This window comes from Empidonax traillii, unplaced genomic scaffold (genome assembly GCF_003031625.1).
Source record: "Empidonax traillii isolate 1590-97213 ecotype Southwest subspecies unplaced genomic scaffold, ASM303162v1 scaffold654:size409090, whole genome shotgun sequence".
In the NCBI taxonomy this organism is placed as follows: domain Eukaryota; kingdom Metazoa; phylum Chordata; class Aves; order Passeriformes; family Tyrannidae; genus Empidonax; species Empidonax traillii.
In genome coordinates, this window is record NW_020955847.1 from 277,850 (window position 1) to 302,208 (window position 24,359).

Consider the following 24,359-nt stretch of genomic DNA (forward strand, 5'->3'; position numbering starts at 1 on the left):
AATGATGTTTGAATGGAAATAAGAGCTGGAATCCCCCAGTTTTAGTGCTTGTGCTTTGGATTTGGCCACAGACATGCAGTGGGAGCAGCTGGAAACCATGTGCCATGTAATCCATGGGACTTGTTCCTTAAAGCTTTGCTGTCGTCGTGCCAGTGCCGTGCACGGGCTGGAGCTCTGCTGCTGTACTGAGAGAGCAGAGCAGAACACGTGGTAAGGAAAGGGAGAGCAAAAAGGAGTGTGGAATTGTAGAATCACAGAGTCTCCTCAGTTGGAAGGCACCCACAAGAGTCATCCAGTCAAACTCCTGGCCCTGCGCAGACACCCCAGCAATCCCCCCCTGTCCCTCAGAGCGTTGTCCAAAGCCTCCTGCAGCTCTGGCAGCCTTGGGGCTGTGCCCACTGCCCTGGGGAGCCTGTTCAGTGCCCAACCAGCCTGGGGGGGAAGAACCTTGCCCTGAGATCCACCCTGAGCCTGCCCTGACACAGCTCCAGCCATTCCCTGGGGGCTGTCCCTGCTCCCCCCAGAGCAGAGATTGGAGCTGCAGCCCCTGCTGAGCTCTGCCCTCAGTCCCCTCTTCACCAAGTGCTCAAGTAGAAACAGAACACGTGACAGAGAAGAAACTGCAGGTCATGAGGAGGAGGTGAAAGTAAAACCAAAAGATGAGCCTTTTCTGAGAAAAGGGGGGAGAATCAGGAAGGTATCATAAATATTAGCAGGCTGAAGTCTGACGAGAGACTTTGAGGTGAAGAGAACAGAAACTGGAAGAAAAATGAGGAAGGAAAAAAAGAGTAGGTTTTTCCAGCCGTTGGCTTTCCAGGAGGAGCCAGCAGGAAGCTGCCTGTGAGCTCTGGGGAGGGATGACCATGCCAGCCCTGTGCTCTGTGCCAGCTGGAGGGATGTCCCAGGCACAGGGAGAGCAGCAGGAACCACATCCCTGATCTGATGGAGTGCAGCGAGAGTTACAAGAGCTACTCTGGGTCGTGTCTGAGCTGGGCAGGGTGTCTTCAACCAGCTTTTTGGGAGCTTGTTCCCTTCCTCTACCACACCCCAGAGTGGAGAAACCCTCCTGGGCTTCATCTTTTCTGCCACTTCACGTTGCACTGTCCAATTTTCCTTGGAGGAGCATCAACCTGGATTAACTGCATCCAGCCAGGGGAGTTATCCTTTGCCATTGCCATTCCAGGAGTCTCATTTCCAGTAAGGGAAAAAAAAATCTGTCCAAAGTGGCCTGAAGTGCCCTGGAATGGCCCTGCTCACTGCTGGAGGCAGTAGGTGGGATTGTTTGTTGACCAGTTCTTGGCTTGTTTTCTGCAGAGTTCCTGCACAGTCAGTCCTGTGTCCATCAGGTGGGCTGAGCATTTGGGTGACACTGAATCATCTCCAGAAACTTCCTTGCACCCCTGATTATTGCCCACCCAGGAGCTGAAATGGAGCTTTTAGGGGAAAATGAGGCATTAAGATATTTTTGAGGCTCTCTGGAGTTGGGAGTTCTGGCCATGTGAGTGTTTGAGCTCGTGAGAAGCAGCTTGCACTCTGTGCTCGCTGAAAAAGCCTCTGCTAAATCCACTCGTGCAAAGTGCGTGTCGTGAGTGGGGCAAAGAACAGCAGCTGGGGCAAAAATCAGCACCATAAATCTGCTCCACAGTGTCTTTGATCTTGGGTTAGTGCTGTGCTGGGAGTGCAGTGCTCTAAGTCCAGCCCAGACCATGATAGTCAGCACTGAGGAGCCAAAACTCAACAGAGGATTCAAAATGTAATTAATTCCTCCTCAGAGCAGTGAGCCCAAAAATATGAGGCACTTTCTCAGCAAGTCAGGGCAAGAGCAGGTGCTCTGCAGGTCCTGGGAAGATGTGAAGCTCGTGCTGAAGGGGAGCAGAGCCTGTGTTTGGGGAAAAGGAGGTGAAGTTTAAGGGTAGGACTGATTTTCTGTCCAGTTCCCTAAATCTGAGTGTCACAACTGGCCAGGAAGAGGAGCCACCAGTCCAGTCAGTCAGAGGTGGGATCTCAGGGCAAAAAGCATCTCCCAGGACTGAGACCTTAACATGGGGGACATTGGCCCTGTTTTGTTCCTCATTGGCACCTGCCTGTGGCAGGGATGGTGCAGGGGGTTCTGTCTAAGGACTTGGACCCCGGCTTTTGGCCATCTGAGGTGAGCTGGATAAAGAACAGACAGCTTTTGGACACTCTTGTGAAGCCTTGTTGGTCATGATGTGTCCCAGGGTGTTGCCACATCTTTAGACTCTGCTACATTGAACTAAACCACCCTATACCCCACGTACCTTTTCTCATGGGGCTGTGGGGACCATAAATTAAATTATTTCACCTTACACCCCCTGTCTCTTTTGTCGTGGAGTATGGGCTGTGCACAGGATTGTAGGAATGGATAAGGAGAGGGCTTTGTGTTGAATTGAACCCCACAGCCTCCTCTGCTGGCTCTTCACTGTTGCTCCTCAGGATGAAGCTGGGCCATTGCAGAGCTCAAACCTCAGTCTCAGTGCTGGGATTGCACTTCAGCCCCATCCAGGCTCCCTCCCCCTGCACAGAGCAGGGTCAGAGCAATTTCCCCTAATTAAACTGTCCTAGCAGGGACTGCACCCTGAGACAGCCAAGACCTTCCTAGAGAAGGAGCAGAGATCTTATCTCATGGTAAACTACACACATCGTTTTTCTTCCCTTAAAAAAGCACCATCCTTATTTTCCTTAGGAGTATCCCACCCTTTTCTACTCCATCTCTTGGAGATGCTGTTTTATTCCAGTGCAATCAGAGTGTTTCCTCCGTGAGTGTCTCATCATCAGCTGTATTTGCTGACAAGGGTGATGGGTTTAATGGGTCCCATCCACACTCGTGGAACCCCTTTAGAAACAGCCCATTTTGATGCTCCCCTCTATGAAATATGCCCTAGAAATTGGATTTGCACCATTGTTTGGTGACAAAAGGCAGGAAATTAAAGAGGCAACATTTCAGTAAAGGCCTGTGTGTGCTTCCTCTTTACCTGCTTTTGTTGGAAATGACACTGGAGATTATGTGAGCTCGGGAGAGGATTTTCTGCAGCAAAGATTTGCTCGTTTGTCGGTGAATGGATGTGCTGCACAAGGCTTTGGAGTCAGTCAGCGATCCTGGGTACTCAGTTTGGAAGGGAAATATAATTATAAAAACTTTAAACCCCTAAATGTTTGCAGGAGATTAGAAGGAATTCGAGTTTGAAACCTTTTTAATACATTTTTTCCAAACTGTCTGTGTTTCAAGTTCCTGTCTTTGGCTACTGCACAGAGCCAGGTCATGTGTACATTAAACTGAGTCCCTGAGGTTTGACTGAGTACAATTTACGTCTAGATTGCCCTTAAAAGTAATGCCTTGTGAATGGGAGACATTCTGAATTATTTTTGTGCAAAATATTTATTGTTGCCCTCCACAGAGTTAGCAGCACTTGATTACTTAAATACAAAAGCTGAAATAATTTTTTTTCCTCTGTTTGTTTTTCTTTTGGATGCAATTGCAGAAATGTGGGAAATACTTTTCCAAGGCTTTTGAGCTCGAAAGTGGAACAGAAGGAAGACACAGGGGGACATACACCGTTCAGTGTTATTTTCCTTGCACAGGGAAAAAAAAAAAGAAAAAAAGAAAAAGAAAAGAAAAAGATCCTTATGAGATGAGCACTGAAGTCTCAAGTTTTCAAAGGTTTGCATAACAAACAAGAGACACATTGTGGGTTGCATCTTGACTTTGAAGGCTTGCCACTGTCAACTGAAATAAAATGGCAAGGTTTAAAGCCTTAACCAAGTTCACAAGGAAAATATTTGGACTAAAAGTTTTGGAAAGTTTTCTCTCTTTGAAGTAGTTTGTCATGTGTTACCAATGTGAACTTTACTGACCTTGAAACATTTTTTTTTTTTGAATCAAATAGCAACTAGTGACACTTTAGTAAAATCTTAAATCAACAACCATCTCCTGGCGGCTCCAGCTCCGTAGCAAATGCAGGCAAAACAGGGAATCTACAGAGGAGACCTTTATTATTCGTAAATGAAGCCTGCCAAACCCTTCCCAAAATAGCATTCAGAGACCCTTTTAAGGTCATGGATCCTGAACAAAGCCAGAAGAGCACAAAAAAGGCTGAGGAAAGTCCAAGAAAGAGGCTTCCCAAAGGAGAGGCTTTCCAAGCCAGTATTTCATCCACAACTACGTACCAGGGCAGCTCTGCTCCTTCCCAAGGAACCCCTCTCCGAGATATCATACCGCAGCAGCACTTTTCTGGCCCTCTGCCCCTTCCAAGAGAGGAGTCTCAGGAGAAGACTGGACATCAGAAGCAACCCAAGCCTTCCTCTTTCGAACACCCCCCCCACATCTCGCAGCTTCATCAGCACGCACTGTCACCAGCATTTATGTCTCCGGGGAAGCCAGAGCATGTCCTCGAGGGTCCCACGTGGCAGCTAGTTGATCCAGTGAGACCAGGGCCCTCTGGCTCCTTTCCATCACCCGGGCTTCACTCTCACCACGGCCAGCTCCTGCCCTCCCACTCGCAGATCATTCCTGGAGAGGACATGGCATCCGTTCAGAAGGTCTACATCCCTCGCCCTTCCCAGGTTTCCTTAAAACAGGCCGAGGAGGTGCACAAGAAGGAAAAGAAACCCCAAAAGCCAGGCAAGTACATCTGCCAGTACTGCAGCAGGCCCTGTGCGAAGCCCAGCGTGCTCCAGAAGCACATCAGGTCGCACACGGGCGAGAGGCCGTACCCTTGCATTCCGTGTGGCTTTTCCTTCAAGACGAAGAGCAATTTGTACAAACACCGGAAATCTCACGCTCATCGCATCAAAGCCGGGCTGGCCTCAGGGATCGGAGCGGAGATGTATCCATCGAGCCTGGAAATGGAGAGGATCGGCGGGGAGGACTTCGAGGAGCCGACGGAAGGGGAGAGCACGGACTCGGAGGAGGAGACGGGCGCGATGTCGGGGCACTCGGTGGAGCTCTCCCCCAGGCAGAAGCACAGCCTGCTGTCCAGCGGCTTGCTGAGCGCGGGGAGCCAAGGCTCCAGCCATGACCGGTGCTCCCTGTCCCATTCCAGCATGTCCCAGTCCCTGGAGGACAGCGGCCAGTTTGTGGAGCCCTCGCCGGACCACGCCCTGAGCCACAAATCCGAGGACACCCACACCATCAAGCAGAAACTTGCGCTGCGCCTGAGCGAGAGGAAGAAGGTGATAGACGAGCAGGCCTTCCTGAGCCCCGGCAGCAAAGGCAGCACCGAGTCCGGGTACTTCTCCAGGTCAGAGAGCGCGGAGCAGCAGATCAGCCCCCCAAACACCAACGCCAAGTCTTATGCAGAGATTATTTTTGGGAAGTGCGGGAGAATCGGGCAGAGGACGGCGGCGTTGGCTGCCAACACCACCCAGGGGTTTCCACACCTGTCCACGGATGAGAAGCCCAGCATGGTCCCATTGTCTGTGCCTAGAACACAGGTGATTGAACACATCACTAAGCTAATTACAATTAACGAAGCTGTTGTAGATACCAGTGAAATAGATAGTGTTAAGCCTAGAAGAAGCTCTTTATCTAGACGTAGCAGCATTGAATCTCCAAAGTCTGGTGTATATAGAGAACCCTTCCAGTTCGATATCAAGTCTGGTTCCAGTAGCCAGTTGGATACTTCCAAAGTGTTGGCATCCCACGGTGAAAAAATTAAGCCCGAACAATCATTGTTGTCACTTCAGCAATCCCACAGTGCCACAGAGACAGTGCCTCTCCTAAGAAGCCACTCAATGCCTTCTGCTGCATGCACTATAAGCTCCCCACACACCTTTAGAGGTAGCTACTCATTTGATGATCACATCATGGAGCCTGAAGTCTTAAGCCGCAGTCAAGCGTTTTCTTCTCACCCTCGGACGCTGAAACGACAACCAGCTATTGAGCTGCCCTTGGGAGTGGAATACGTCTCAGAGGAGGTCGGCTCTGCCAACAAAGAAACTGTTTCCAAACCTCCCGAGGAGCCTGAAACCAAGGAAAGCGATCTTACCAAAAAGTCACGGAAGGGCCCGAAGGTGAAAGGGTTCATGTACGAGTGCAACGTGTGCGGTGCTCGGTACAAGAAAAGGGACAATTATGAAGCCCATAAGAAGTACTACTGCTCAGAGCTGCAGCTCTCCAAGCCTCGCTCTTCCACTTCCCATCCCTCCTCAGAGACTGAGAAAGGCTCTGCAGATCCTGACATGTGGCCCCAGATGATGCATTACAAGCTGGGGAGCACTTTGGAGCTCACCTCGCTTCGCAAAAGGCGGAAGGAGAAGAGCCTTGGTGATGACGAGGAACCCCCAGCTTTTGAGGTGTCTGACACCCCCTCCTCCAGCGCTGGGCCAGGGGCTCAGTTTGCAAACCTGGCGTCGTCGGATGTCGCTCTGAACCTGACCCGTGAATCCAAGAAGTCACCAGCAGATCCGGGTAAATCCGCCCCTCCTGACGTCAGTGCCGCCTTCCATCCCAGGAACACCAAACCGGCCTCGAGCGGGGAGGGCAAGGAGAGGAGAACAACCTCCAAGGAGATCTCTGTCATCCAGCACACGAGCTCCTTTGAGAAGTCTGACTCCATCGAGCAGGCGAGCAGCTTGGAAGAAGACAAGCCCCTGTCCCAGTTCCCGTCTCAGCCGACCCCCCAGCAGAGCCGACCGCCCCACTCCCTGCAGCCCCGGCTCGTCCGGCAGCACAACATCCAGGTTCCGGAGATTCTGGTCACAGAAGAGCCTGACAGGCCAGAAACGGAGCCAGAACCTCCTCCGAAAGAGCCGGAGAAAACAGAGGAATTCCAGTGGCCGCAGAGGAGCCAGACCCTCTCCCAGCTCCCTGCGGAGAAACTCCCACCCAAAAAGAAGCGGCTCCGGCTGGCGGAGATGGCTCAGTCGTCAGGGGAGTCCAGCTTTGAGTCCGTGTCTCTCACCCGCAGCCCCAGTCAGGAGAGCAGCGTCTCCCACGGCTCCAGCCACTCCGTCTCCTTCGACCGTGACGATCACGGCAAGCCAGAGCCCACCAGCCAGCCCTCTGAGTCCCACCCAAAGCCTCCTGGCGTTGGCTCACACATGCTGATGGTCCCAAGCCACCATCACCACTCCAGGGAGATGCGGAGATCCGCCTCTGAGCAGACACCCAACGTGTCCCACCCTTCCCAGATGTCGGAGACACGCAGCAAATCGTTTGACTACGGGAGCTTGTCGTCCACTCCTGCCTCAACCCCCGGCCCCTCGAGCTCCTCGGCCTCCCAGGAGAGGAGGAAATGCTTCCTGGTCCGGCAGGCATCCCTCACCAGGCACCCAGAGCACGACCCAGACCCAGCTCCCACGGGCTGGGCGGAGACAGAAGATCCAGCTCCTTCCTCAAGTAAATCTCCTTCCACCAGTTTGCCCCACCAGCCAAGCTCTTCACCCCCTCTGCCCTCTCACGGGACTTACCCCAGTGAGAAGAGCCAGCCAAAGGACAGCCCTGAGCCCACCTACACCCCGCCCTACACGGAAGCCCTGCAGGTGTTCCACCACCCTGTCCCACAGCTGACGCTGCACGAAAAGCAGTTCCTGGCCCCACAGGTCTCCATATTCCCCTACCAGCACCTCCTGCCGCAGCCAGGGCAGTCTGCAGAGCTCTTTGCTGCACACACCATGTCTGACATCCTCTCTGCTCAGTTCTCCATGCCCCAGATCCCTCCCTCCATATTCCAGACCCCGCCACTGCCTCTCCCGCAGACGCTCATCCACCCGGGCCCGCTGCACATCGCTCCTCCACTGATGTCTCACCCCGCTGAGGTGTCCTTCAGGCACCCCTCATTCCTGCCCGTGCCCTACCCTGGCTCCTCTCCCATCCCCTCAGCCTTTTTTCTGCCTCTCCAGTCTCAGTTCGCTCTCCACTTGCCGGGTGAAGCTGGTGGGCATTTACCGCAGCTCAAATCCAGTTTATTCCCGGCAGCAGGAGCCTCCAGCCTCTCCCCGTGCACAGAGTACGACCCTGACAGCAGGCTGCACCCCCTGACCTGCACCACGAGCCCTTCGGTGTCCGTGACTGTGACCCAGCTGGTCGTCCCCACGCGCTCGGAGCCGATGGTGTCGCTGGTTGTCCCCGTGCGCATCCAGACGAACATGCCGTCCTACGGCAGCGCCATGTACACCACCCTGTCCCAGATCCTGGTCACCCAGTCCCAGTGCAGCTCCTCCACCATCGTCCTCCCCAAATTCAACGACCGCCCGCCCAAGGGTGCCCTGGTGTGCAGCGCCGACGTCCACGGGCTGGGCTTCGACCTGGCGCAGATGATCACGGAGGAGCAGAGGAGCATTTTCCAGAGCCCCTATCTGAGGGTGCCCCTGCCCTTGCCCGAACGCAAAGGGTACATGCCCCTCACCTGCCCCTCCGACAGCGTCCTCGGCCTGGAAGGGGGCCCAGCTACGGTCGGGGGGAGCAAAAGGATGCTCTCCCCAGCTGGCAGCTTGGAACTGACGATGGAGACGCAGCAGCAGAAGAGGGTGAAAGAGGAGGAAGTGTCTGAGGCAGAAGAGAAGCTGGAAGTGGTGAAGCCCCCCAGTGCAATAGAGGAAGGGAAAAAGCAGGAGAAATCTCACTTTCTTGCAGAAAGCCAGGACAGGGTCGAGGTTGAAGCGCCACCCAGTTTGTCCACAGAGCAGTCAGAGCCAAAGGAAACCCCGAGCAGTTCGCAGCAGGCTGTGCCCCATTCAGGTTCTCCAAGCTTTGAGGCACTGGAAGAGGATGAGCAGCCAGCTGGCCAACAGTTCCTCAGCAAGGCACCTTTGCAACCCGTGAAGAAAGAAGACTCCAAAGAACAGGTGGAGCAGTCTCCACCAAACCCCCCAAGCACTGCCCCTCCGCCCGAGGGCACCCAGAGTGCAATGAAGTCTCGAGAAGGTACAGACACGAAGAAGGTACTTCAGTTCCCCAGTCTCCACACAACCACTAATGTCAGTTGGTGCTACTTAAACTACATAAAGCCAAATCACATCCAGCAAGTGGATCGTCGCTCCTCGGTTTATGCCAGCTGGTGCATCAGCCTCTACAACCCCAACCTGCCGGGGATATCCACCAAGGCAGCCCTGTCCCTCCTGAGGTCCAAGCAGAAGGTGAGCAAGGAAACCTACACCATGGCCACAGCTCCACGTCCAGAGGCAGGCAGGCTGGTCCCATCCAGCTCCAGGAAGCCCAAAATGACAGAGGTAATGCAATCCTATCTGTTTCTCCTCGTCCACACGTGGGGAGAGGGGGATGAGGGACGGGCGGTTGCCGTTGTCGGTTTAATAGGGGTTTACTCAGCCCCCTCTGGGGTTGGGAAGTGCTTGTTCTCGGTGAAACTCGTCGAGTGAAGAAGCAAAACCCCACTGTAACCAAAAACCCAGAACAGGCAGGCGAGCTCCAAGGCTCCACGTTTCTGTTTCTCCAGTTTCTACTTGCCTTGTAATCAAAAGAGCTTGTAGGAATCACCACCTCACCACCAACCGCCCCTGCTCAAGCACAGAGGATTACACCTCATTTGCATTTGTCTTGATATTTCAAATAGCTTTACAACTTCTTTTTTTTTTCCTTTTTTTTTTCTTTTTTTTCTTTCCTTTTCCATAAATGCTGTTATAATTCCCTCCATTTTGCATGTTCTAAATGAGAAAGGATTACCTTGGGGAAATGGGATTCTGCCTGGTTGTGCATCTGCTCATCTCACACTAATGAACACGGAGAGGCATGCTTAAAAGCGTTTAAAAAATATTAAAGGGAGATTTGCAAGTGTATTTAGGCCCCCAAAGAAGTGTGAGGGCACGTAGTGACATTTATAACAGTGCCTCGGGAGGTCAGACGTGGGGTCTTGTCGTGAGGTTCCTTTCTTGAACTGCCCACCTGCTCTCCCAGCTATCTCAGGGTATTTCAGACCTGGTTTTTGGAGTTTGGAGGAGCAAGGCAAACAGCTCACGGGGGCAGAGCTCCCGATGGCATTGGCCACGTGGGCTAAGAAGTCTTTAAGACACTTCTGTGAGCTGCCTAATATCATGTATCTCATTTTAAGGCCAGATTTACCCCTCTTGGTTAATGCTGAACCCCACAGATCCCTTTAATCCAGATCATGTTCGTGTAGATTAGCAAACAGAATTGCTCTGAAGATGTCGCCATTTGATATTCATCTCAAGTCAATTTATATTGATGGATTATTCATTTTATTTCTGTATCATGAAATGAACTCTGAATATTAAATTTATCATAATCACTGCTGCAGCTGCTGCTTATAAATATGTCTTAAAATACACAGTAGAGTTGCTTTGATTCAATAAATCTTTATTTCTATTCAGCATTTCCATCATCCTTCTGCAGAAATCCAAAAGGCAGATTTCTGGGGCCACGGGGGCAGATAATTACCTGAGCAGTGCAATAACCACACTAAGGCTTGACATCTCTGCACTATTTTTCAAAGGATTTGATCTGACTGGTGTTGTGCCACCCTTGATTTCATTCTCCAGTAGAAGAGCCTGTGCTTCTCCGAGCTGTGCTCTTTGACATGGTGCTAAAATGCCCACCAAGGGTGTGTTCAGAGATCTGAGACCCTCAGACCCTGAAATGAAAGGTTAAATCCCAGGCAGGAAGGTTCAGCCCTTTGTCATCAAAATACACATTTCATGCATGCATTTGCTCCCAGGGCTCATAAACCTTTATTTTAAAAAAAAAAAAGCAAACAACCCTCTAATCTGACTGGTGGTGTAAATTAAGGTTTTCGTGGGACAAATTGCAAAAGGAAGAGTTTGTCCTGCCAAATTCACCTGGAGAATGGTGGAGCCTAAATCCATCCTGGAGCGTGGTTTGCAGACAGTATGGTAATTTCAGTGAAGAGGAATTGAACTCATGCCAAGCAGAGAAAGAATTTCTGATCAGTGGGAGTGAAATCCTGAGTTTAGGATTTAAAATACATGTGGCTGGCACAGATTAGGAAGTGGCGTGGTGGGTGATTAACAGGACGTGTGTGGCAGTAGCATCAATCCCAGGCTGAAAGTTCACTTAACTCTACTCCAGCTATTCCCCTTCAATATTTACTTCTTTGTGTAACTCTAAGTTGTCAGTCAACACAGCAGAAGATGTCAAAAAGCTCTGGTGTTTTGTACAATTATGCATGCAGAAGCTCCCAGCAAGCACTAGTCCTGGACGTGCTGTCTACATACTTGGCTTGGGTTTTAAATTCCCAGTGGGATTTGCTGAGCAGATAATTCTGGAGGGACTGTGGGCTCCAGCTGCATGTAGGGAGGGATAAATACACTGTACTGGGCTTGCACACTTTGTACATTCAATGAGATTGTAAAAGGGGATAGTAGTGACTGTATGATTTTGGCTCTCTGGTGCCTTTCATCTGTCTGTGTTCTGTGCTTTCAAAAGTTGCAATAAATAAACCTCGTGCTACATCTAGAAAGTCAACTGTTTTGTATTCCTCAGTGAAATTCCTGACCTGGGAAGGTTCTCACTGGCAGTGTTATGGCATTGCTCCTATCAGGAGGTTGATTTTGAAGGTGCTCAGTGTGTGTGTCTCCTGCCACTGATTCCCGCCCCCCCCCCAGATGCCTCCATGCCCAGAGATGGCAGCTGGAGACCATTCCAGCTGTTCAACTGTTAAATGGTTGCTGGGCACTTTTAGGGAGCTGGGACAGCACAGGGACCATTCCCAGGAGGAATCTAGGGAGGGTGTGTGGGTGTGATGTGTGGATGTGGCTGATCTGAACCAGCTGGTCCCAAGGGCAAAGAGCCTCAAGTTTGAGCTCCTGAAACTGCTGGGCAGATTTGAAATGTTTGACCTCAGTGTTGCAAAGCTGCTGTTTTAGTGAGCCCACCCCTCCTCCTGCTGAGCATCCCAGGGTAGTTCCAGCAGCCTGCTGGAGTTTTGGATGGCTCCAGTTGAGCTGTTCACTCTGTGGCTTTCCCTAGAACCACGGGAGACAAAGAGGCTCCTTTTGGGTGATTCATCCCCCTCAAGACGAGGGCTCAGGTGGGGCAGGTGAGCTGCCACTCTTGCCAAGGGTGACCAGCTCTGCTTTAGACTTCTGCCAGTTCTTTGGCTGAGTTCAGGCCAAAATCCCTCTAAAAACTCTGGTAAAAACTCTTTATATGTTATATATAAAGTGAGGATATGGGTAATTCAATTGAACATCAGAAAAATGGTCTAAAAAGTGACCTGGGTGAAAGCAACCTGCTTTCCTCCTTCAGAGCTCTGGAGACCCCTGTTATTTGTCCTGTTGGGTTTTAGAAGGGCAGGATTCCCAACATTTCTTGCTCTCCTTGCTTTGTACAAAGCTAAAGAGGCAGCTCTAATGTTTAGGTCCATCTACTACAACAAAGAACATTCAACATGTAGGTGAGTTGTCAGTGCATGACTTAAACCTTGGTGTAAACAAGGTTTAGACACAAAAAAACCCCTGAACAAGGTGGCAACTTGAACAGTGAGGAAGCAGAGTTTACCCTGGGAACATGTGGGGAGGTTGAGGATTATTTTCTCCCGTGGGTTTTGTGGCTTTCTCTGTGCTGTGCCCTTGGCAACGGGGTTTCGGTGAGAGGAAATCACCCGAGAGCTCTGACTGTCGAGCGATTTATGTCAAGCCCAGATGGCTGAAGTCCAGCTTTGTGTGAGAGTGTGTGTGTGTGTGCATGTGGGGGAAACCCAGGGGTTGAGGTTAAGTGTATGAATTCTACAGATGCCTCCTCTCCAGCCTTTTGCAGATGTGTATGTTGGAGAGAGGATTATGCAAGGACAGAGCAGTGGGTTTGGGAAGGGAGGTCCGTGTGGCTCCACCACACAGGGTCACCCCAGCCAAGATGCTTCTCTTTATCCCTCAGCTTTCCAGGTGGATAATACGGGAGCCACCATATGCAGGGGGTGATTTACAAACCCGTGGCAGGCCACAGTAAATACGACACATCCAAAATCCAGAGGCAAATCTGCTTGTTAGGAAGGTGTCCCAATTCCTGCCCTTGGCTGTCAGGAGCAGCACCTGCAGGAGTTGCTGGCTCTTTGCTGGGGCTGTTGGGTCTGTCTTAGAGTGATTTTGTATGTAATCATTGATTGTTTTGCTCTTTTGGGGAGATAGGTTCATTTGCCTTCGCTCCTTTCTAATGAAGGTCGAAAAGATATAACTAGAGCTGAGAAGGAAGAGGAGAAAAGAGGAAAATCAGAAGAAGAGGCTCTTGTGACCAAACGAGGGGAGCCAGTCAGGATCAAGATCTTTGAAGGAGGGTAAGTGTCCCATTTATTTCTCTCTGTGTACCACAGCTGTGTGGGAGTTACTGGTTACAGTGATGGCAGTGAAGGTGCCTCGTGGAGGTGAGCAGAAGGCCAGGTGTAGTTGGATTTCAGCCACTGTAAAAGCTTGGCCCTCCAGATCCACAGGCACTCCAGACTGCACTAATTCCCTCTTTTTGAGCTGTCTCTAAGTTAGCAATCACCTCCATCTCTTTTCTGAGTGGGTGTTTGAGTAAAGGTGGGTGAAGAGCACAAATTCATCTTGTAGCTGTCTCTGATGTGACAGAGAAGTGTTCTCTGTATCCTAATCTTTCCAGAGCCTTCTCCTGAAAGTGATGTTGCTAATGGTTGTTCCCACTGTAAGGAAGATCTGGGGAGATCTTTGCTGATGCCTGGGTTTTGGGTGGGGAACAAAAGAAAGGGTTATATTCATATGATTTTCATCCCACCCAACCGAAATAGCTCAAACCAGAATGGATGCAAGACCTTAATTTGATGCATATCTTAAATCTCGGCTCCAGGTAATTCAGAGTCTGCCTCAGGAATTCAGCTCTGGTCTAATGCTGCTGTTTATCTTTAAAAAAATGCAAAAATCAGGTAATAAGCAGTGTGTTTGTGGGATGCAATTACAGTTCATCCTTCCTGTGTGTTGCAGAGGGGACCAAGGAGACATGAGCAATCTCCAGCAGGATTTATCAGTTCTGCTCTTGCCGTTGGGTGGTCTGGGTTTCTGGGTGTTAGAAAAAGGCTTTAATTAGTCAGTGGCTGTGGTTTGCTGCTGTTACCAGCTGACATTTGCTTTCCTTTTAAAATGTTTCATTAGCAGATGATCAAACTGACGAACCGAGAGGGAAAAACGTTGCCTTGGGAAAGGAAACCTGAGTGTTTGTCCAGGAGAACTCACCTCTCCCCCAGGTGTAGGGACTGTGTATCCAAACCCAGCTGAGCTTCAGATCCATCACACAGAGGGGGTGAATGCAAAGAGCCAAAGCAGCGCCAGCCTGTCATGGCTGTGACCTGAAGGGATTTAGGGAGGGAGCCAGGGAATGGCAGGAAAGCAGTGAAATGAGAAATTCGATGTGCTCAGTGTGTTGCCATCACCCTCCTGTGGCAGATGGGACTTGTGGGATGAACTGAGCTGGGTTTTATTGCCTTAAACCCACGGGAAGCCTCTGTTTCTCTTGACTGGGTTGTCCTGGAGCTGTGGCTGTTCGGGAGGACTCCTGGATTCCTTCCTGGATGTGATTAAAGCAGTTCAGCATTCCTATGAATGAAACCCCCCCTGCCCCTCACAGGGATTGTTTGGGGAGGGCTGGGGGTGCTCAGTGCTGTCCCTGACTGTCCCCCACACCCCCCTGTGCTCCCATGGGAATGTCTGCATCCCTGAGCACAGCCCAGGGGATGCAAAGCCACGTTTTCTGAGTGGCAGACACAAAACAAAGCAGCTTTTCCAATGTGCTTCATGCACAGCAGCACCAGGAACTGTGTCAGCACCCTGAACGTGTGCTGGGTTTGATTTGAAAGTTCCTGTAGCTGGGAATGGGAGGTTTTATTTCTTTAGAGCTCTTGCCTTTCTCTCTGCCACTCTCAGCATTGCTTTACCCTCTCTACACTCTCCTGGCTTCCCCGATCCCACCACTGCCTTTCCCCCTTTGCAACGTCCCTTACAGCACTTCCAGGACCAGCTCTGCTGCTTCCCCTGCTGCTGTCCAGTCTTCTAGCTAGAATTGTGTTTCCTGGCTTTCAGGGGAGACCGAAAAAAGCCCAATTTCATCCTTTCACCATCCCCACTACCCATTTTTAAGGAAGGAACCAGTGAACCTGCCAGAGGCTCTTGGAGCACTGGGTGCTTGGCTTCCCTTCTCTCACTTGAAGATGTCTCCTCCTTAGATGTGGAAGTGGATGGTTCCTTTGTCCCAGTTTCCCCACTGGGACGTGTTTTGGACACAGCAGCTTGCAGGTTCCTTGAGCCTTGGCCCAGGCTCATGCCTGGCTTTAGGATCAGGGCTCAGGAAAGCTGGGCATGGGCTGTGCTGGGCTCAGCTTCTCCCCTGCCCGCTCTTTCCATGAGGGATGTTGTTCAGTCCCTGTGGGGCCAGCTCAGGGCGTGGAGTTTGGCCAGTGGGCCTGTCAGGAGGACCTGGGTGGTGGAGGAGCCCAGCTCACCCTGAGTTACCAGCCAGTTCAGAACCTGCCTGCCTTGGCCTCCTGAGATGAAGAGAAAACCCTTTGTAGTGTCTCTGGCTTCTTGGGGACCTCAGAAGGGACATGTGTGGTTCTGCCTTGACTTCTCTACAGTTACTGGAGTTGGCATCCACTGAGTTTTCTGTTGGACTCCTGTTCAAAGAACAAATCCCTCTTAGAGTGCAAAGTCTGGAGATCACTCCAGTGTAATTCCAGCAGTGGCTTTTTCCTTGCAGTCATGACATTTTGTAAGACTGAGTGTATCACTATTGCAAGCAGCACGACCTCTGTCCCATGAGCACAGCCCAGCACTTGACTGAGGGAGATTGGAGTCATTTAACACCCTCCAGACAGGCTGGACACTGCACAGTCTCCTCAGGTTGTGTTTGGGAGAACCACAAGCAGCCAGGTCAATGTTTGTGCTCCTGAAGGAGCCAATAAAAATAGCCAGTGGCCTGGTCCTGAGGGATATCGTGGTGCTTTTGAGCAAGTGGAAATGATCTTTGAAGGTCAAGCTGGCCAGCTCTGCTTCAGGACAAGTGCTGTGACTCCTTGGTGGCTCAGTGTCACCTTCTTCAGCTTGCTCTGGTGCTCTGGAGACACCAGGCCCATTCTGAAATCTGACATCATGAAACCAGAGATTGGTATCGACCCGATCTGGGAGTGAGGTCTGTGATGGTATCATGGTCCTGCCAGGGGGATGGGGCCTGTTTACTCTGCACTGCCATTACCACCAGGAAATCTGAGAGCTCTGGGTGGGCTCAGTCAATAGATGGCCTTTTATTTCACAGCCCAGCTCTCTGTGCTTCCAGGGGGCCCAGCAGGTGGGTTGTTGCTCTGGTTGATTACAACTGGTAGGGAAAGCAGTACCAAGATGTGGAAGGTCAAAGACCACCAACCTGAACTGATACCCCCAAACCAGTGAAACTGTGTCTAAAGCAAGGCTCTCTTTGCAAAACTCTTCCTTTTTTTTTTTTTTTTTTTTTTTTTTTCCCATACTTCAGGGAAAAACACTTATGGCTGTAACCTTCTGATTGCAGACATGAGCACCCTTAAAAATACCTCCCCTTCACACCATGCCATGGGTACAAATCCACGCAGAGCAAGGAGGATTTTTTAACTTTAGGAGAGATGTTTGCATTGCTGCTGTGACCCAGAGGCTGCTGCAGTTGTTGATTTGGTGTGACACTTGGAGGAATCCAATCCCTTCCCTCTTTGTCCTCACCAACAGAGAGCTGTAGGTTCCCCAGCCATGGGATCTTCTGACCTGGGATTTCTGGACAAAGCCCCTTCTGTGCCATTCCAGTGGCTGGGGGGTGCAGGAACTTTGACCATGGCATTCCCTGGGGAGCCCCAGGGCTGGAGGTGGATGCTGCCATGTGGCTTTTCCCTTTGTCTCCCTGCTTATGGGGTTTTTGGCAGGCAGGAAGGTGACAGAGCCTCTCAACCTGTCCAGCAAGAGATTTTTCCCTGCTCCAAGGAAAATGGAGAAGCCTTGGGGCTGTTTTATGTCATCTGAGCATGAGTGGTAATTAAGGGATGCATAAGGAAAAAGAAACCACCTTGACTGAAAAAGTGAAAGGCTCCATCCCTCCCCCAGCTCCTCTCCCAGTGCCTGCCCTCAGGACTCCCTGGGACCTGTGGTGGGATCTCCAGGGTGATCTCACTCCATGTCTATGACCAGCCACAGAAAGTGCAGCTCCAACCTCGTGGAAAAACCCTGGCACAGCCCTGGAAGGGTTTTATTACCCCAGAGAACCCTCTCTGTTAAACAAGCAAGAGTTTCCAGCAAAGCCCTGTGCTGGACCCGCTCTCTGAGGGGATTTCCTTTGCTGCTCAGTGAGTTCTAAGAACTCTCCATGTTTATTTTGACAGGAGTCAGTTAACCCAAAGTTAATCCCAAAGACACTGGTTGGAGCACACACAGTGCCAGGGAGGGAGGAATCTGAGCACATCTCTGTCTGCAGCACATGCAGCTGCACCAGGGACAGCAAAGGGACGGTGCTCCTTCATTTAGCACAGAATCCCAGAATATCCTGAATTGAAAGGGACCCACAAGGATCATTGAGTCCAACTCCTGGACAGGACAAGCCCAGAATTTACCTGCAAACCTGCCTGAGACCTGGCAGTGAACTCACTTCACAGCCCAGGGCAGTGTCTGAAATGGGAGCAAATCCCTGTGGAGCAAATGGGGTTAAATAGGAGTCACAGAATCACAGAGTGGGGTGGGTTGGGTTGGGTTGGGTTGGAAGGGGCCTCAAAGCTCATCCAGTTCCATCCCCTGCCATGGGCAGGGACACCTTCCACCAGCACAGGTTGCTCCAACCTGGCCTTGGACACTTCCAGGGATCCAGGGGCAGCCACAGCTTCTCTGCCCAACCTGTGCCAGGGCCTGCCCACCCTCACAGCCAACAGTTCCTTCCCAATATCCCATCTGTCCCTGCCCTCTGGCAGTGGGAAGCCATTCCCTGTGTCCTGTCCCTCCATCCCTTGTCCCAAGTCCCTCTCCAGCTTTCCTGGAGCCCCTTTAGGTCCTGGAAGAGGCTCTCAGGTCTCCCTGGAGCATTCTCTGCTCCAGCTCAACACCCCCAGCCTGTCAAATTTGACTCCATTCCTGGATATAAACAAAGAATTCCTGTAATTTGCATTTTTCAGTTTCCCAATTTTCCTGGGACTGTTTGCAGGGAGATGTTCAAACTTTCTCACTGGGGATGGTGGTTCCTGACTTGGGGTTCATTTGAACATTTTTAGGGGTTGTGTTGCTGGATTTTCCCTGCCTTTGGAAGTGCTGAACAGACACTGCTGGGCTCCATCTGAGCAGCCCTGGGGCTGCACAGCCCTCCTGAAAATCACAGAATCCTGGAATCCCAGAAGGGTTTCATTGGAAGGGACCTTAAAGACCATCTAATTCCATGGGGTTGGGGGGTTGCCACCCATTTACATCACCCACTAAATCCAGTCCTGCAGGTGACAATTTGCTCTCTGAAACATGATTTTAAAGCCTCAAGCATCAGCTTATGTTCATCCTGCTTTTGAAAAAGAGAAGTGGGTTTTATAGGTGGAATCTTTTGTTTCTTTTATGGATGGGCTCCAGGAGGCTTTGGCTGATCCTCTGGGGCACAGGGGGTGACTCTCGGGGCTGGGCCTGTGCAGGGCTGAGGGTTGGACTGGATGGTCCTTGTTTGATTTCTCATGTCCATTAAAAGAACACAAAGTCTCTCTGAGAGAGACATTTACACACCTCTCTTTTTTTTCTTTCATGGTACAATAAAAAAAACCAAAACACTTAAAAGCTTAAAAAGCTCATCCAAAGGAGACAAGACAGAGGGTGGCAATTTAAGGAAAGACAGATTTGTAAATTTTACTGGTGCTGACAAGATAAAAGGAGGAATTGTTTGAAGAGGCAGGTTTTCAGCGAGAAGAGCTGCTTGAAAAATGCATTGTGGAATAACAGGAGAGAGAAATAGCAACTAGAGAAAAATATTTTCAATATGAAAAGAATATATGCTCTTTGCTTTGAAAATCATTGTTTGTACCTTAAAATGTGCTTAAAAGCCAAGAGGAAAAAAAAACCCTTCAATTCAACTTGAAGCAAATGTTTTTTCCTCCCCATAATGTCTTCATGAAAATTCAGATTTTTCTTGTTAATTTGGGGTTTAATTTAAAAAAAATAATTTAAAAAAATTGTTTTTCCCTGGTATCTCAGGGAGCAGCAAAACTGAAAAATCAATTCTTTCCAGTGGCTTGTTCAGGAAATGTTTTCTTGGCTTAGGAGCTGCAAGGAGAGAACAGGAAACAGAGCTTGGGAGAGGAGGAACGTGAGAAGTCTGTGGGCAGAGTCAGTGCAGGGAGCAACAAAGCAAAGTGCAACTTGCTGGACTCCAACTTTGGACACTCCAGTGGGTTCAAACCACTGCTGGGAGGTGTCATTGTGGAATCACAGAGGGGCTTTGGGCTGGAAGGGAATTGCAAGATCTCCTTCTCCCCCCTGCCATGGGCAGGGACACCTTCCAGCAGCCCAGGTTGCTCAGCCTGGCCCTGGCCAAGGGCTGGTGTACCTGGGAATGTTGACAGGTTTCCCTTCAGAGGGAAGGTTTGGGATGGCTCTGTCACAGCTCCAGTTCCCAGACCTGCCCCTCACAGCTGGTGCTCCTGCCAGCAGCTCTTGTCTAAGTAGTTTTGGCTAATATAGAAATAACATCAGGTTATTCACTTTAAACCAGGTTGTTATTTCTGTTGGGAGCAGCTCCTGGTTGTACAACCACGACTGAAGCTTCATGCAAGATCCCAAATGTTAAGGATCATGGAATCACAGGCTGATTTGGCTTGGAAGGGACCTAAAAGATCATCTCATTCCACCCCCTGCCATGGGCAGGGAATGTTGTCCCTTTGGGCTTGAAGCATTTATATTTTCCTGGCTTTTGTGACTGTATGTGCAACCTCTCTGAGTTGTTCTGAGCATCTCTGCAGGGTCTGTGCAGTGCAACTCAGCACCAGGCACATTCCACCTGCCTCCTTTGGCTTCCCCTTATGGATGTGGGGGACAAAAAACCCCATTAAATGCTGCCTGCTTCAGTCAGTGAGCACTGACCCACTCCCAGCTCTCATCCCTCAATCCCAGCCCTTCCCCAGGATGAAAACACAACTTGCAAGGCCAGGCCCCCCGTGCTCCTCGTGCTTTGGGTGCAGGGATGAGTGGCCAGGCTTGGCTCTGAAATGCAGGATGTCCCCATGTGCCCAGTCTGGGAGCTTTCCTTCCCCACCAGCTGTGCTTGTGCTGAGCAGTTCCTGAACAGGCTGTTCCTTGGCCTCCTGAGCAGATCCTGGAGGCAGCAAGTGCTGGTTGGAGCAGGGAAGTGGAACTTGGGGATGGTGGGTTTGTGACTCACCAGGGCTCTTGGATAAGTCATTCTCCAATCAACACTTTGATTTCCCCGTTTATGAGGGGACACACACACTCACCTCCTCCTGAGCTTGATTATTTTGTGCCTTCAAAGTGCCTCAGTATTTCTCAGTGGGAATTGTTGGTGTTCCCTGTGTCGTCTCGTCGCTCCACTTGACAAATGGGGTTCGTTCTGTAATTTATTTCTGCTTTCCCAAGAAATCTGACGAACTCAGAAGGATTTAGTCCAGGCTGTTCCCTGATTTTCTTTAGGATTTTTCCTCAGTTATTCCTGCCAGTGCATCCAGGCCTCCCTGCCCCATCCTGCTGGCAGAGCTCCTGAGCCTGGTGCTGATTTCCCACAGCCAATGATTAAAAAATGTTATCTCCAGTTTCCTGCCTGACCTTGTGTGGGATGATCAGCTTTCTGCAGGGATTTCCTTCCTCCCATGTCCAGAAACCATCCCAGGGGCTTTCCCTGTGGGATGTGGTTATGGTGGAGCAGAGGCTGAGTGGGATTCACTTCTCCACATCATCCATGCCCCTGCTCCCTCCAGTAACTCTGCTTTGACCTCTGTTTCCTGCTTATTTGAGCTCTTTCAAACTGGATGAAAAATATTATATTTTGTACCACTTTAACTGTTTACCATTTTCTAAATATGACTTTTTTTTTTTTTTTATATGCATCTTCCTTTTCTGTATTGATAAATATCAGGTGTGAAGAGATGTGGGAGGGAAAGGATGAATCTCATATTTGGTCCTTGGGTGGAGGATGATGCTCTTCCCGAGCCCAGCATTCCCAGTGATTTTCCCTTATTCCCCTCACCATGACTTTTATCTTCTCTGTGTGACACAAAGATAAGAATTCCCATTTGGTTTCAGTTCAAATCAAGACTTAATAAATGGAATCAAGCAAGAAAATTACTTTGCTGCCTCGCCCAGGTGCCTGGGGTAGCTGGCCAGGACTCACCTGCCTTGCTGTGTCTTATTTGGGGAATGAAGGGTGTTCCAGATGCCATCTCCCATTGGAGCACTTAGTGAATTTAAAATCTACTAATCACTGCATTTTTTTCAAGCAATTCCTTCTCTTTTAACTCACTGTAAATCCAAGGATTTGTCCAGATAAAGAAAAGCGGCTCCTGCTCTGAGCCGGACACACAGGTGGGTTCCCAGCGTAGGACAGAGCAGGATTTTCCTTTCAGTGGAAAGATAATGGGAGGAAACATGACATTTAAGAGCAGACACAGGGACAGACAGGAGCATTTCACAGTGCCCTGATCACACAGGTGGGGGGAAGCCAGTAGAAGAGTGGGGTTTGATCAGACAGACAATTTTGGCAGCTGAACAGGGACGGAGAGAGGTGGAAGTTGGTGGGAAGGTAAGAGATGGCAATTACCCAAGCAGGAGAGGGGCAGGCTGGGAGATCTGAGAGGGAGGGTGTGAGGTGGAGACAGGAATGGTACAAGTTGCTCCATCAGAGAAGTGAAGAGGCTGAGGATCAGAGCTGTGTCAGGATGGGGAGATGTGCCACTCCCAGGAAACAGGGACCATGACACTTCCAGGAACCAAGGACCAGCTTCACGACACTCCCGCTGTTTGCTTTTCCAAAGGTGTCTCTGCCCTCAGTGTCCTAAGAGTAAACAGCATTATTCCAATTTATTAAAAGGCATTTGGACACTTTTCCCTTGCCAGGGGTTTGAAATGGATAATTCAGAGGAATTTGTGTGGAATTCTGCAGTGGGCCCGTGGTCACCTGGGCTGTCCTTCCTCATCCCGGCTTCCCAGGAATGACACAATGTCTTATTCTGAGGTTCTGGGTGACGTGGACCAAATGTCTGGAATAAGAAGCTCTCCCTGTTAACAGACTATTCATGGCCTTGTGGCAAACATCCAGATTATGGGCTGTTCACTCCGTGGATTCAGCGACACCATCCCGGCAATTAATTCATCGGAAAATGGGAGAAGGCAAACGTTTCCTCTCAGATTTACTCAGGATCAACATCTGCATATGTAGGCAGCCTGTCCTATAGAGAACTGTAATTTATAGGAGACCTTTAATAGGTTCCAAGTGCTGTGCAATCAATTAGAAACCTGATGTTCAAAGAGGCAGCCCCAGACCTGTCTGCCTGTTACTCAATCCCTGCTCCGAGGGTGAATGGCAGGAAGAGGACTCTGGGAATTTAATACTTTTTGGGACTTCCTTTTCTGTCATTTCCTAATGATGAAAACACTACTTTGAGGAGACAGGTCTCATCTCAAGGCAGATGTTAATTTGATTCTTGTTTGGTGTTTTTTGGTTTGTTTCGGGGGGTTTTTGGGGTTTGATTTTTTTTTTCATGTTCCCAAATGTTGATTTTCAATTCTCTTTAGCATCAACTACCAGAGAATCCCAGGGATGACAGATGGGATGCAAAATCCTTGGGAACATTATGAAAGATGGAAATGATAAAGCTCTGCTAGTTAAGTGTCTAAATCACGTTTTCAGGAAAAAAAAAAGGACATGAATTTGGGAGTGTATATCCAGTGAAATCCATGTCCCCTGGGACTGGGAGCAAAGCAATTCCCAGTCCCAGTTGGGATTATAAATTTTACTTCTGGGAAAGCTTTCCTTTTTTGCACACAAGTCCCACTGATGGGGAGGCTGCTTGGAAGGACCGAATAAAGCAAATTACAGACCCGAGCAGTGGGACTTGTGAGCAGCAGATTCTACATTTGAGAGAAGAGTTTCCAGTTCTTCCCAGTTGGCTGCTGAAGGAGAGCAGGTTGTGCTCTGTCCTGACACGGCCCATGATGTAACTGGATCTCTGGTGGTTGTGAATGTCATCCTCCCCAGCCCAGGGAGGTGCAGTGCTGTGGAAGGAAGGTGAGATCATTCCTCCCCCTGGGACACTGGTTGGGGGGAGGTTGGAGAGGCTGTGGGACGTGGCAGGAGCAGATGGGAAGAAAACAAGTGGGACCAGAGAGAGCTGGGCAGAGGAGACCAGGGAGCCGCTGGAGGCAAAGATCCAACTGCAAGGACGTGGTGGGCAGAAACTTGATTGCTTTAATATCCCATCTCCCCCAAGCTGCTTTTCACTGTTCAAAGGCCACTCTTCCCTTTCAGTTTGAGTCATTTTTGGAGGAGTTGCTCGGCAGGGAAGTGTTGCAGGCAGATGCATCTCCAACCTGTGGCCAAGCTCAGCCCCGTGACCTCTGGCTGCTGAAGTGCTCTAAGGCAGCTGCCAGCCCAGCTCATTTTCTCCAGGATGGAGGAGTCAGGAAAAGCTGGGATTACTCACTGCAAGTGTTTAAAGCCATTTCCTCGTCCTGGAGGACCTGCTGCTGCTCAGGCAGTTACACAGAATCAGCTGAATGGTTTCTTTAGAACCATGTGAGAAATTCATGAGCGTGTGTTGAAAAATATTAACTCAGACCAACTGCAGCTGCAGGTTTCTTGGTCTGTAGAACCTCAGACAAAAGACAATGTGCCCTAATAAAATATATTTTCTGGTCATCCTTGCTGCTCTTACTGATGTAGAGATAAGACTGAAGAATTACAAGGTTTTTAAGATGGAAGAGGAAGATTTTTAAAATGGAAGAGGGGGAGATTACAGGGTCTTGCCAAACTCTCCTGGTGATGCTCACCTGGTTTGTTGGGAATTCCTGTGTTTCTGAGTGCTTGTGTGCTCTTGTCTCTATTCCCAACTTGGCATGGTTGACACTAGAGAATAATCACATGTAGCCAAGCTTTTATATACTTTTCTGTTTGTTAGGTGCTTTGGCTTCTTGCAGACCCCAAACTTGGCTGGTTTGTGGAGCTCTGAGCTGAGTTTTCGGAGCTCTGGGCTGGGTTTGTGGAGCTCTGGGCTGGGTTTGCAGACCCCAAACAGGAGTTTGTGGAGCTTTGGGCTGGGTTTGTGCAGCTCTGGGCTGGGTTTGTGCAGCTCTGGGCTGGGTTTTCAGAGCTCTGGGCTGGGTTTGTGCAGCTCTGGGCTGGGTTTTCAGAGCTCTGGGCTGGGTTTGTGCAGCTCTGGGCTGGGTTTTCAGAGCTCTGGGCTGGGTTTGTGCAGCTCTGGGCTGGGTTT

General features: G+C 50.1%; 1 protein-coding gene across 1 annotated transcript in view; it reads left to right on the top strand.

The window, feature by feature from the left end:
• Nucleotides 1-24,359, top strand: part of HIVEP3 (human immunodeficiency virus type I enhancer binding protein 3) — a 270,521-nt gene that overhangs the window by 207,248 nt on the left and 38,914 nt on the right. The window contains exons 6-7 of the mRNA XM_027899286.1: nucleotides 3,501-9,189; nucleotides 13,078-13,223. Of these exons, the coding sequence (XP_027755087.1) occupies nucleotides 4,075-9,189; nucleotides 13,078-13,223 (5,261 nt within the window). The 5' untranslated portion in view covers nucleotides 3,501-4,074. The remainder of the gene's footprint in view (nucleotides 1-3,500; nucleotides 9,190-13,077; nucleotides 13,224-24,359) is intronic.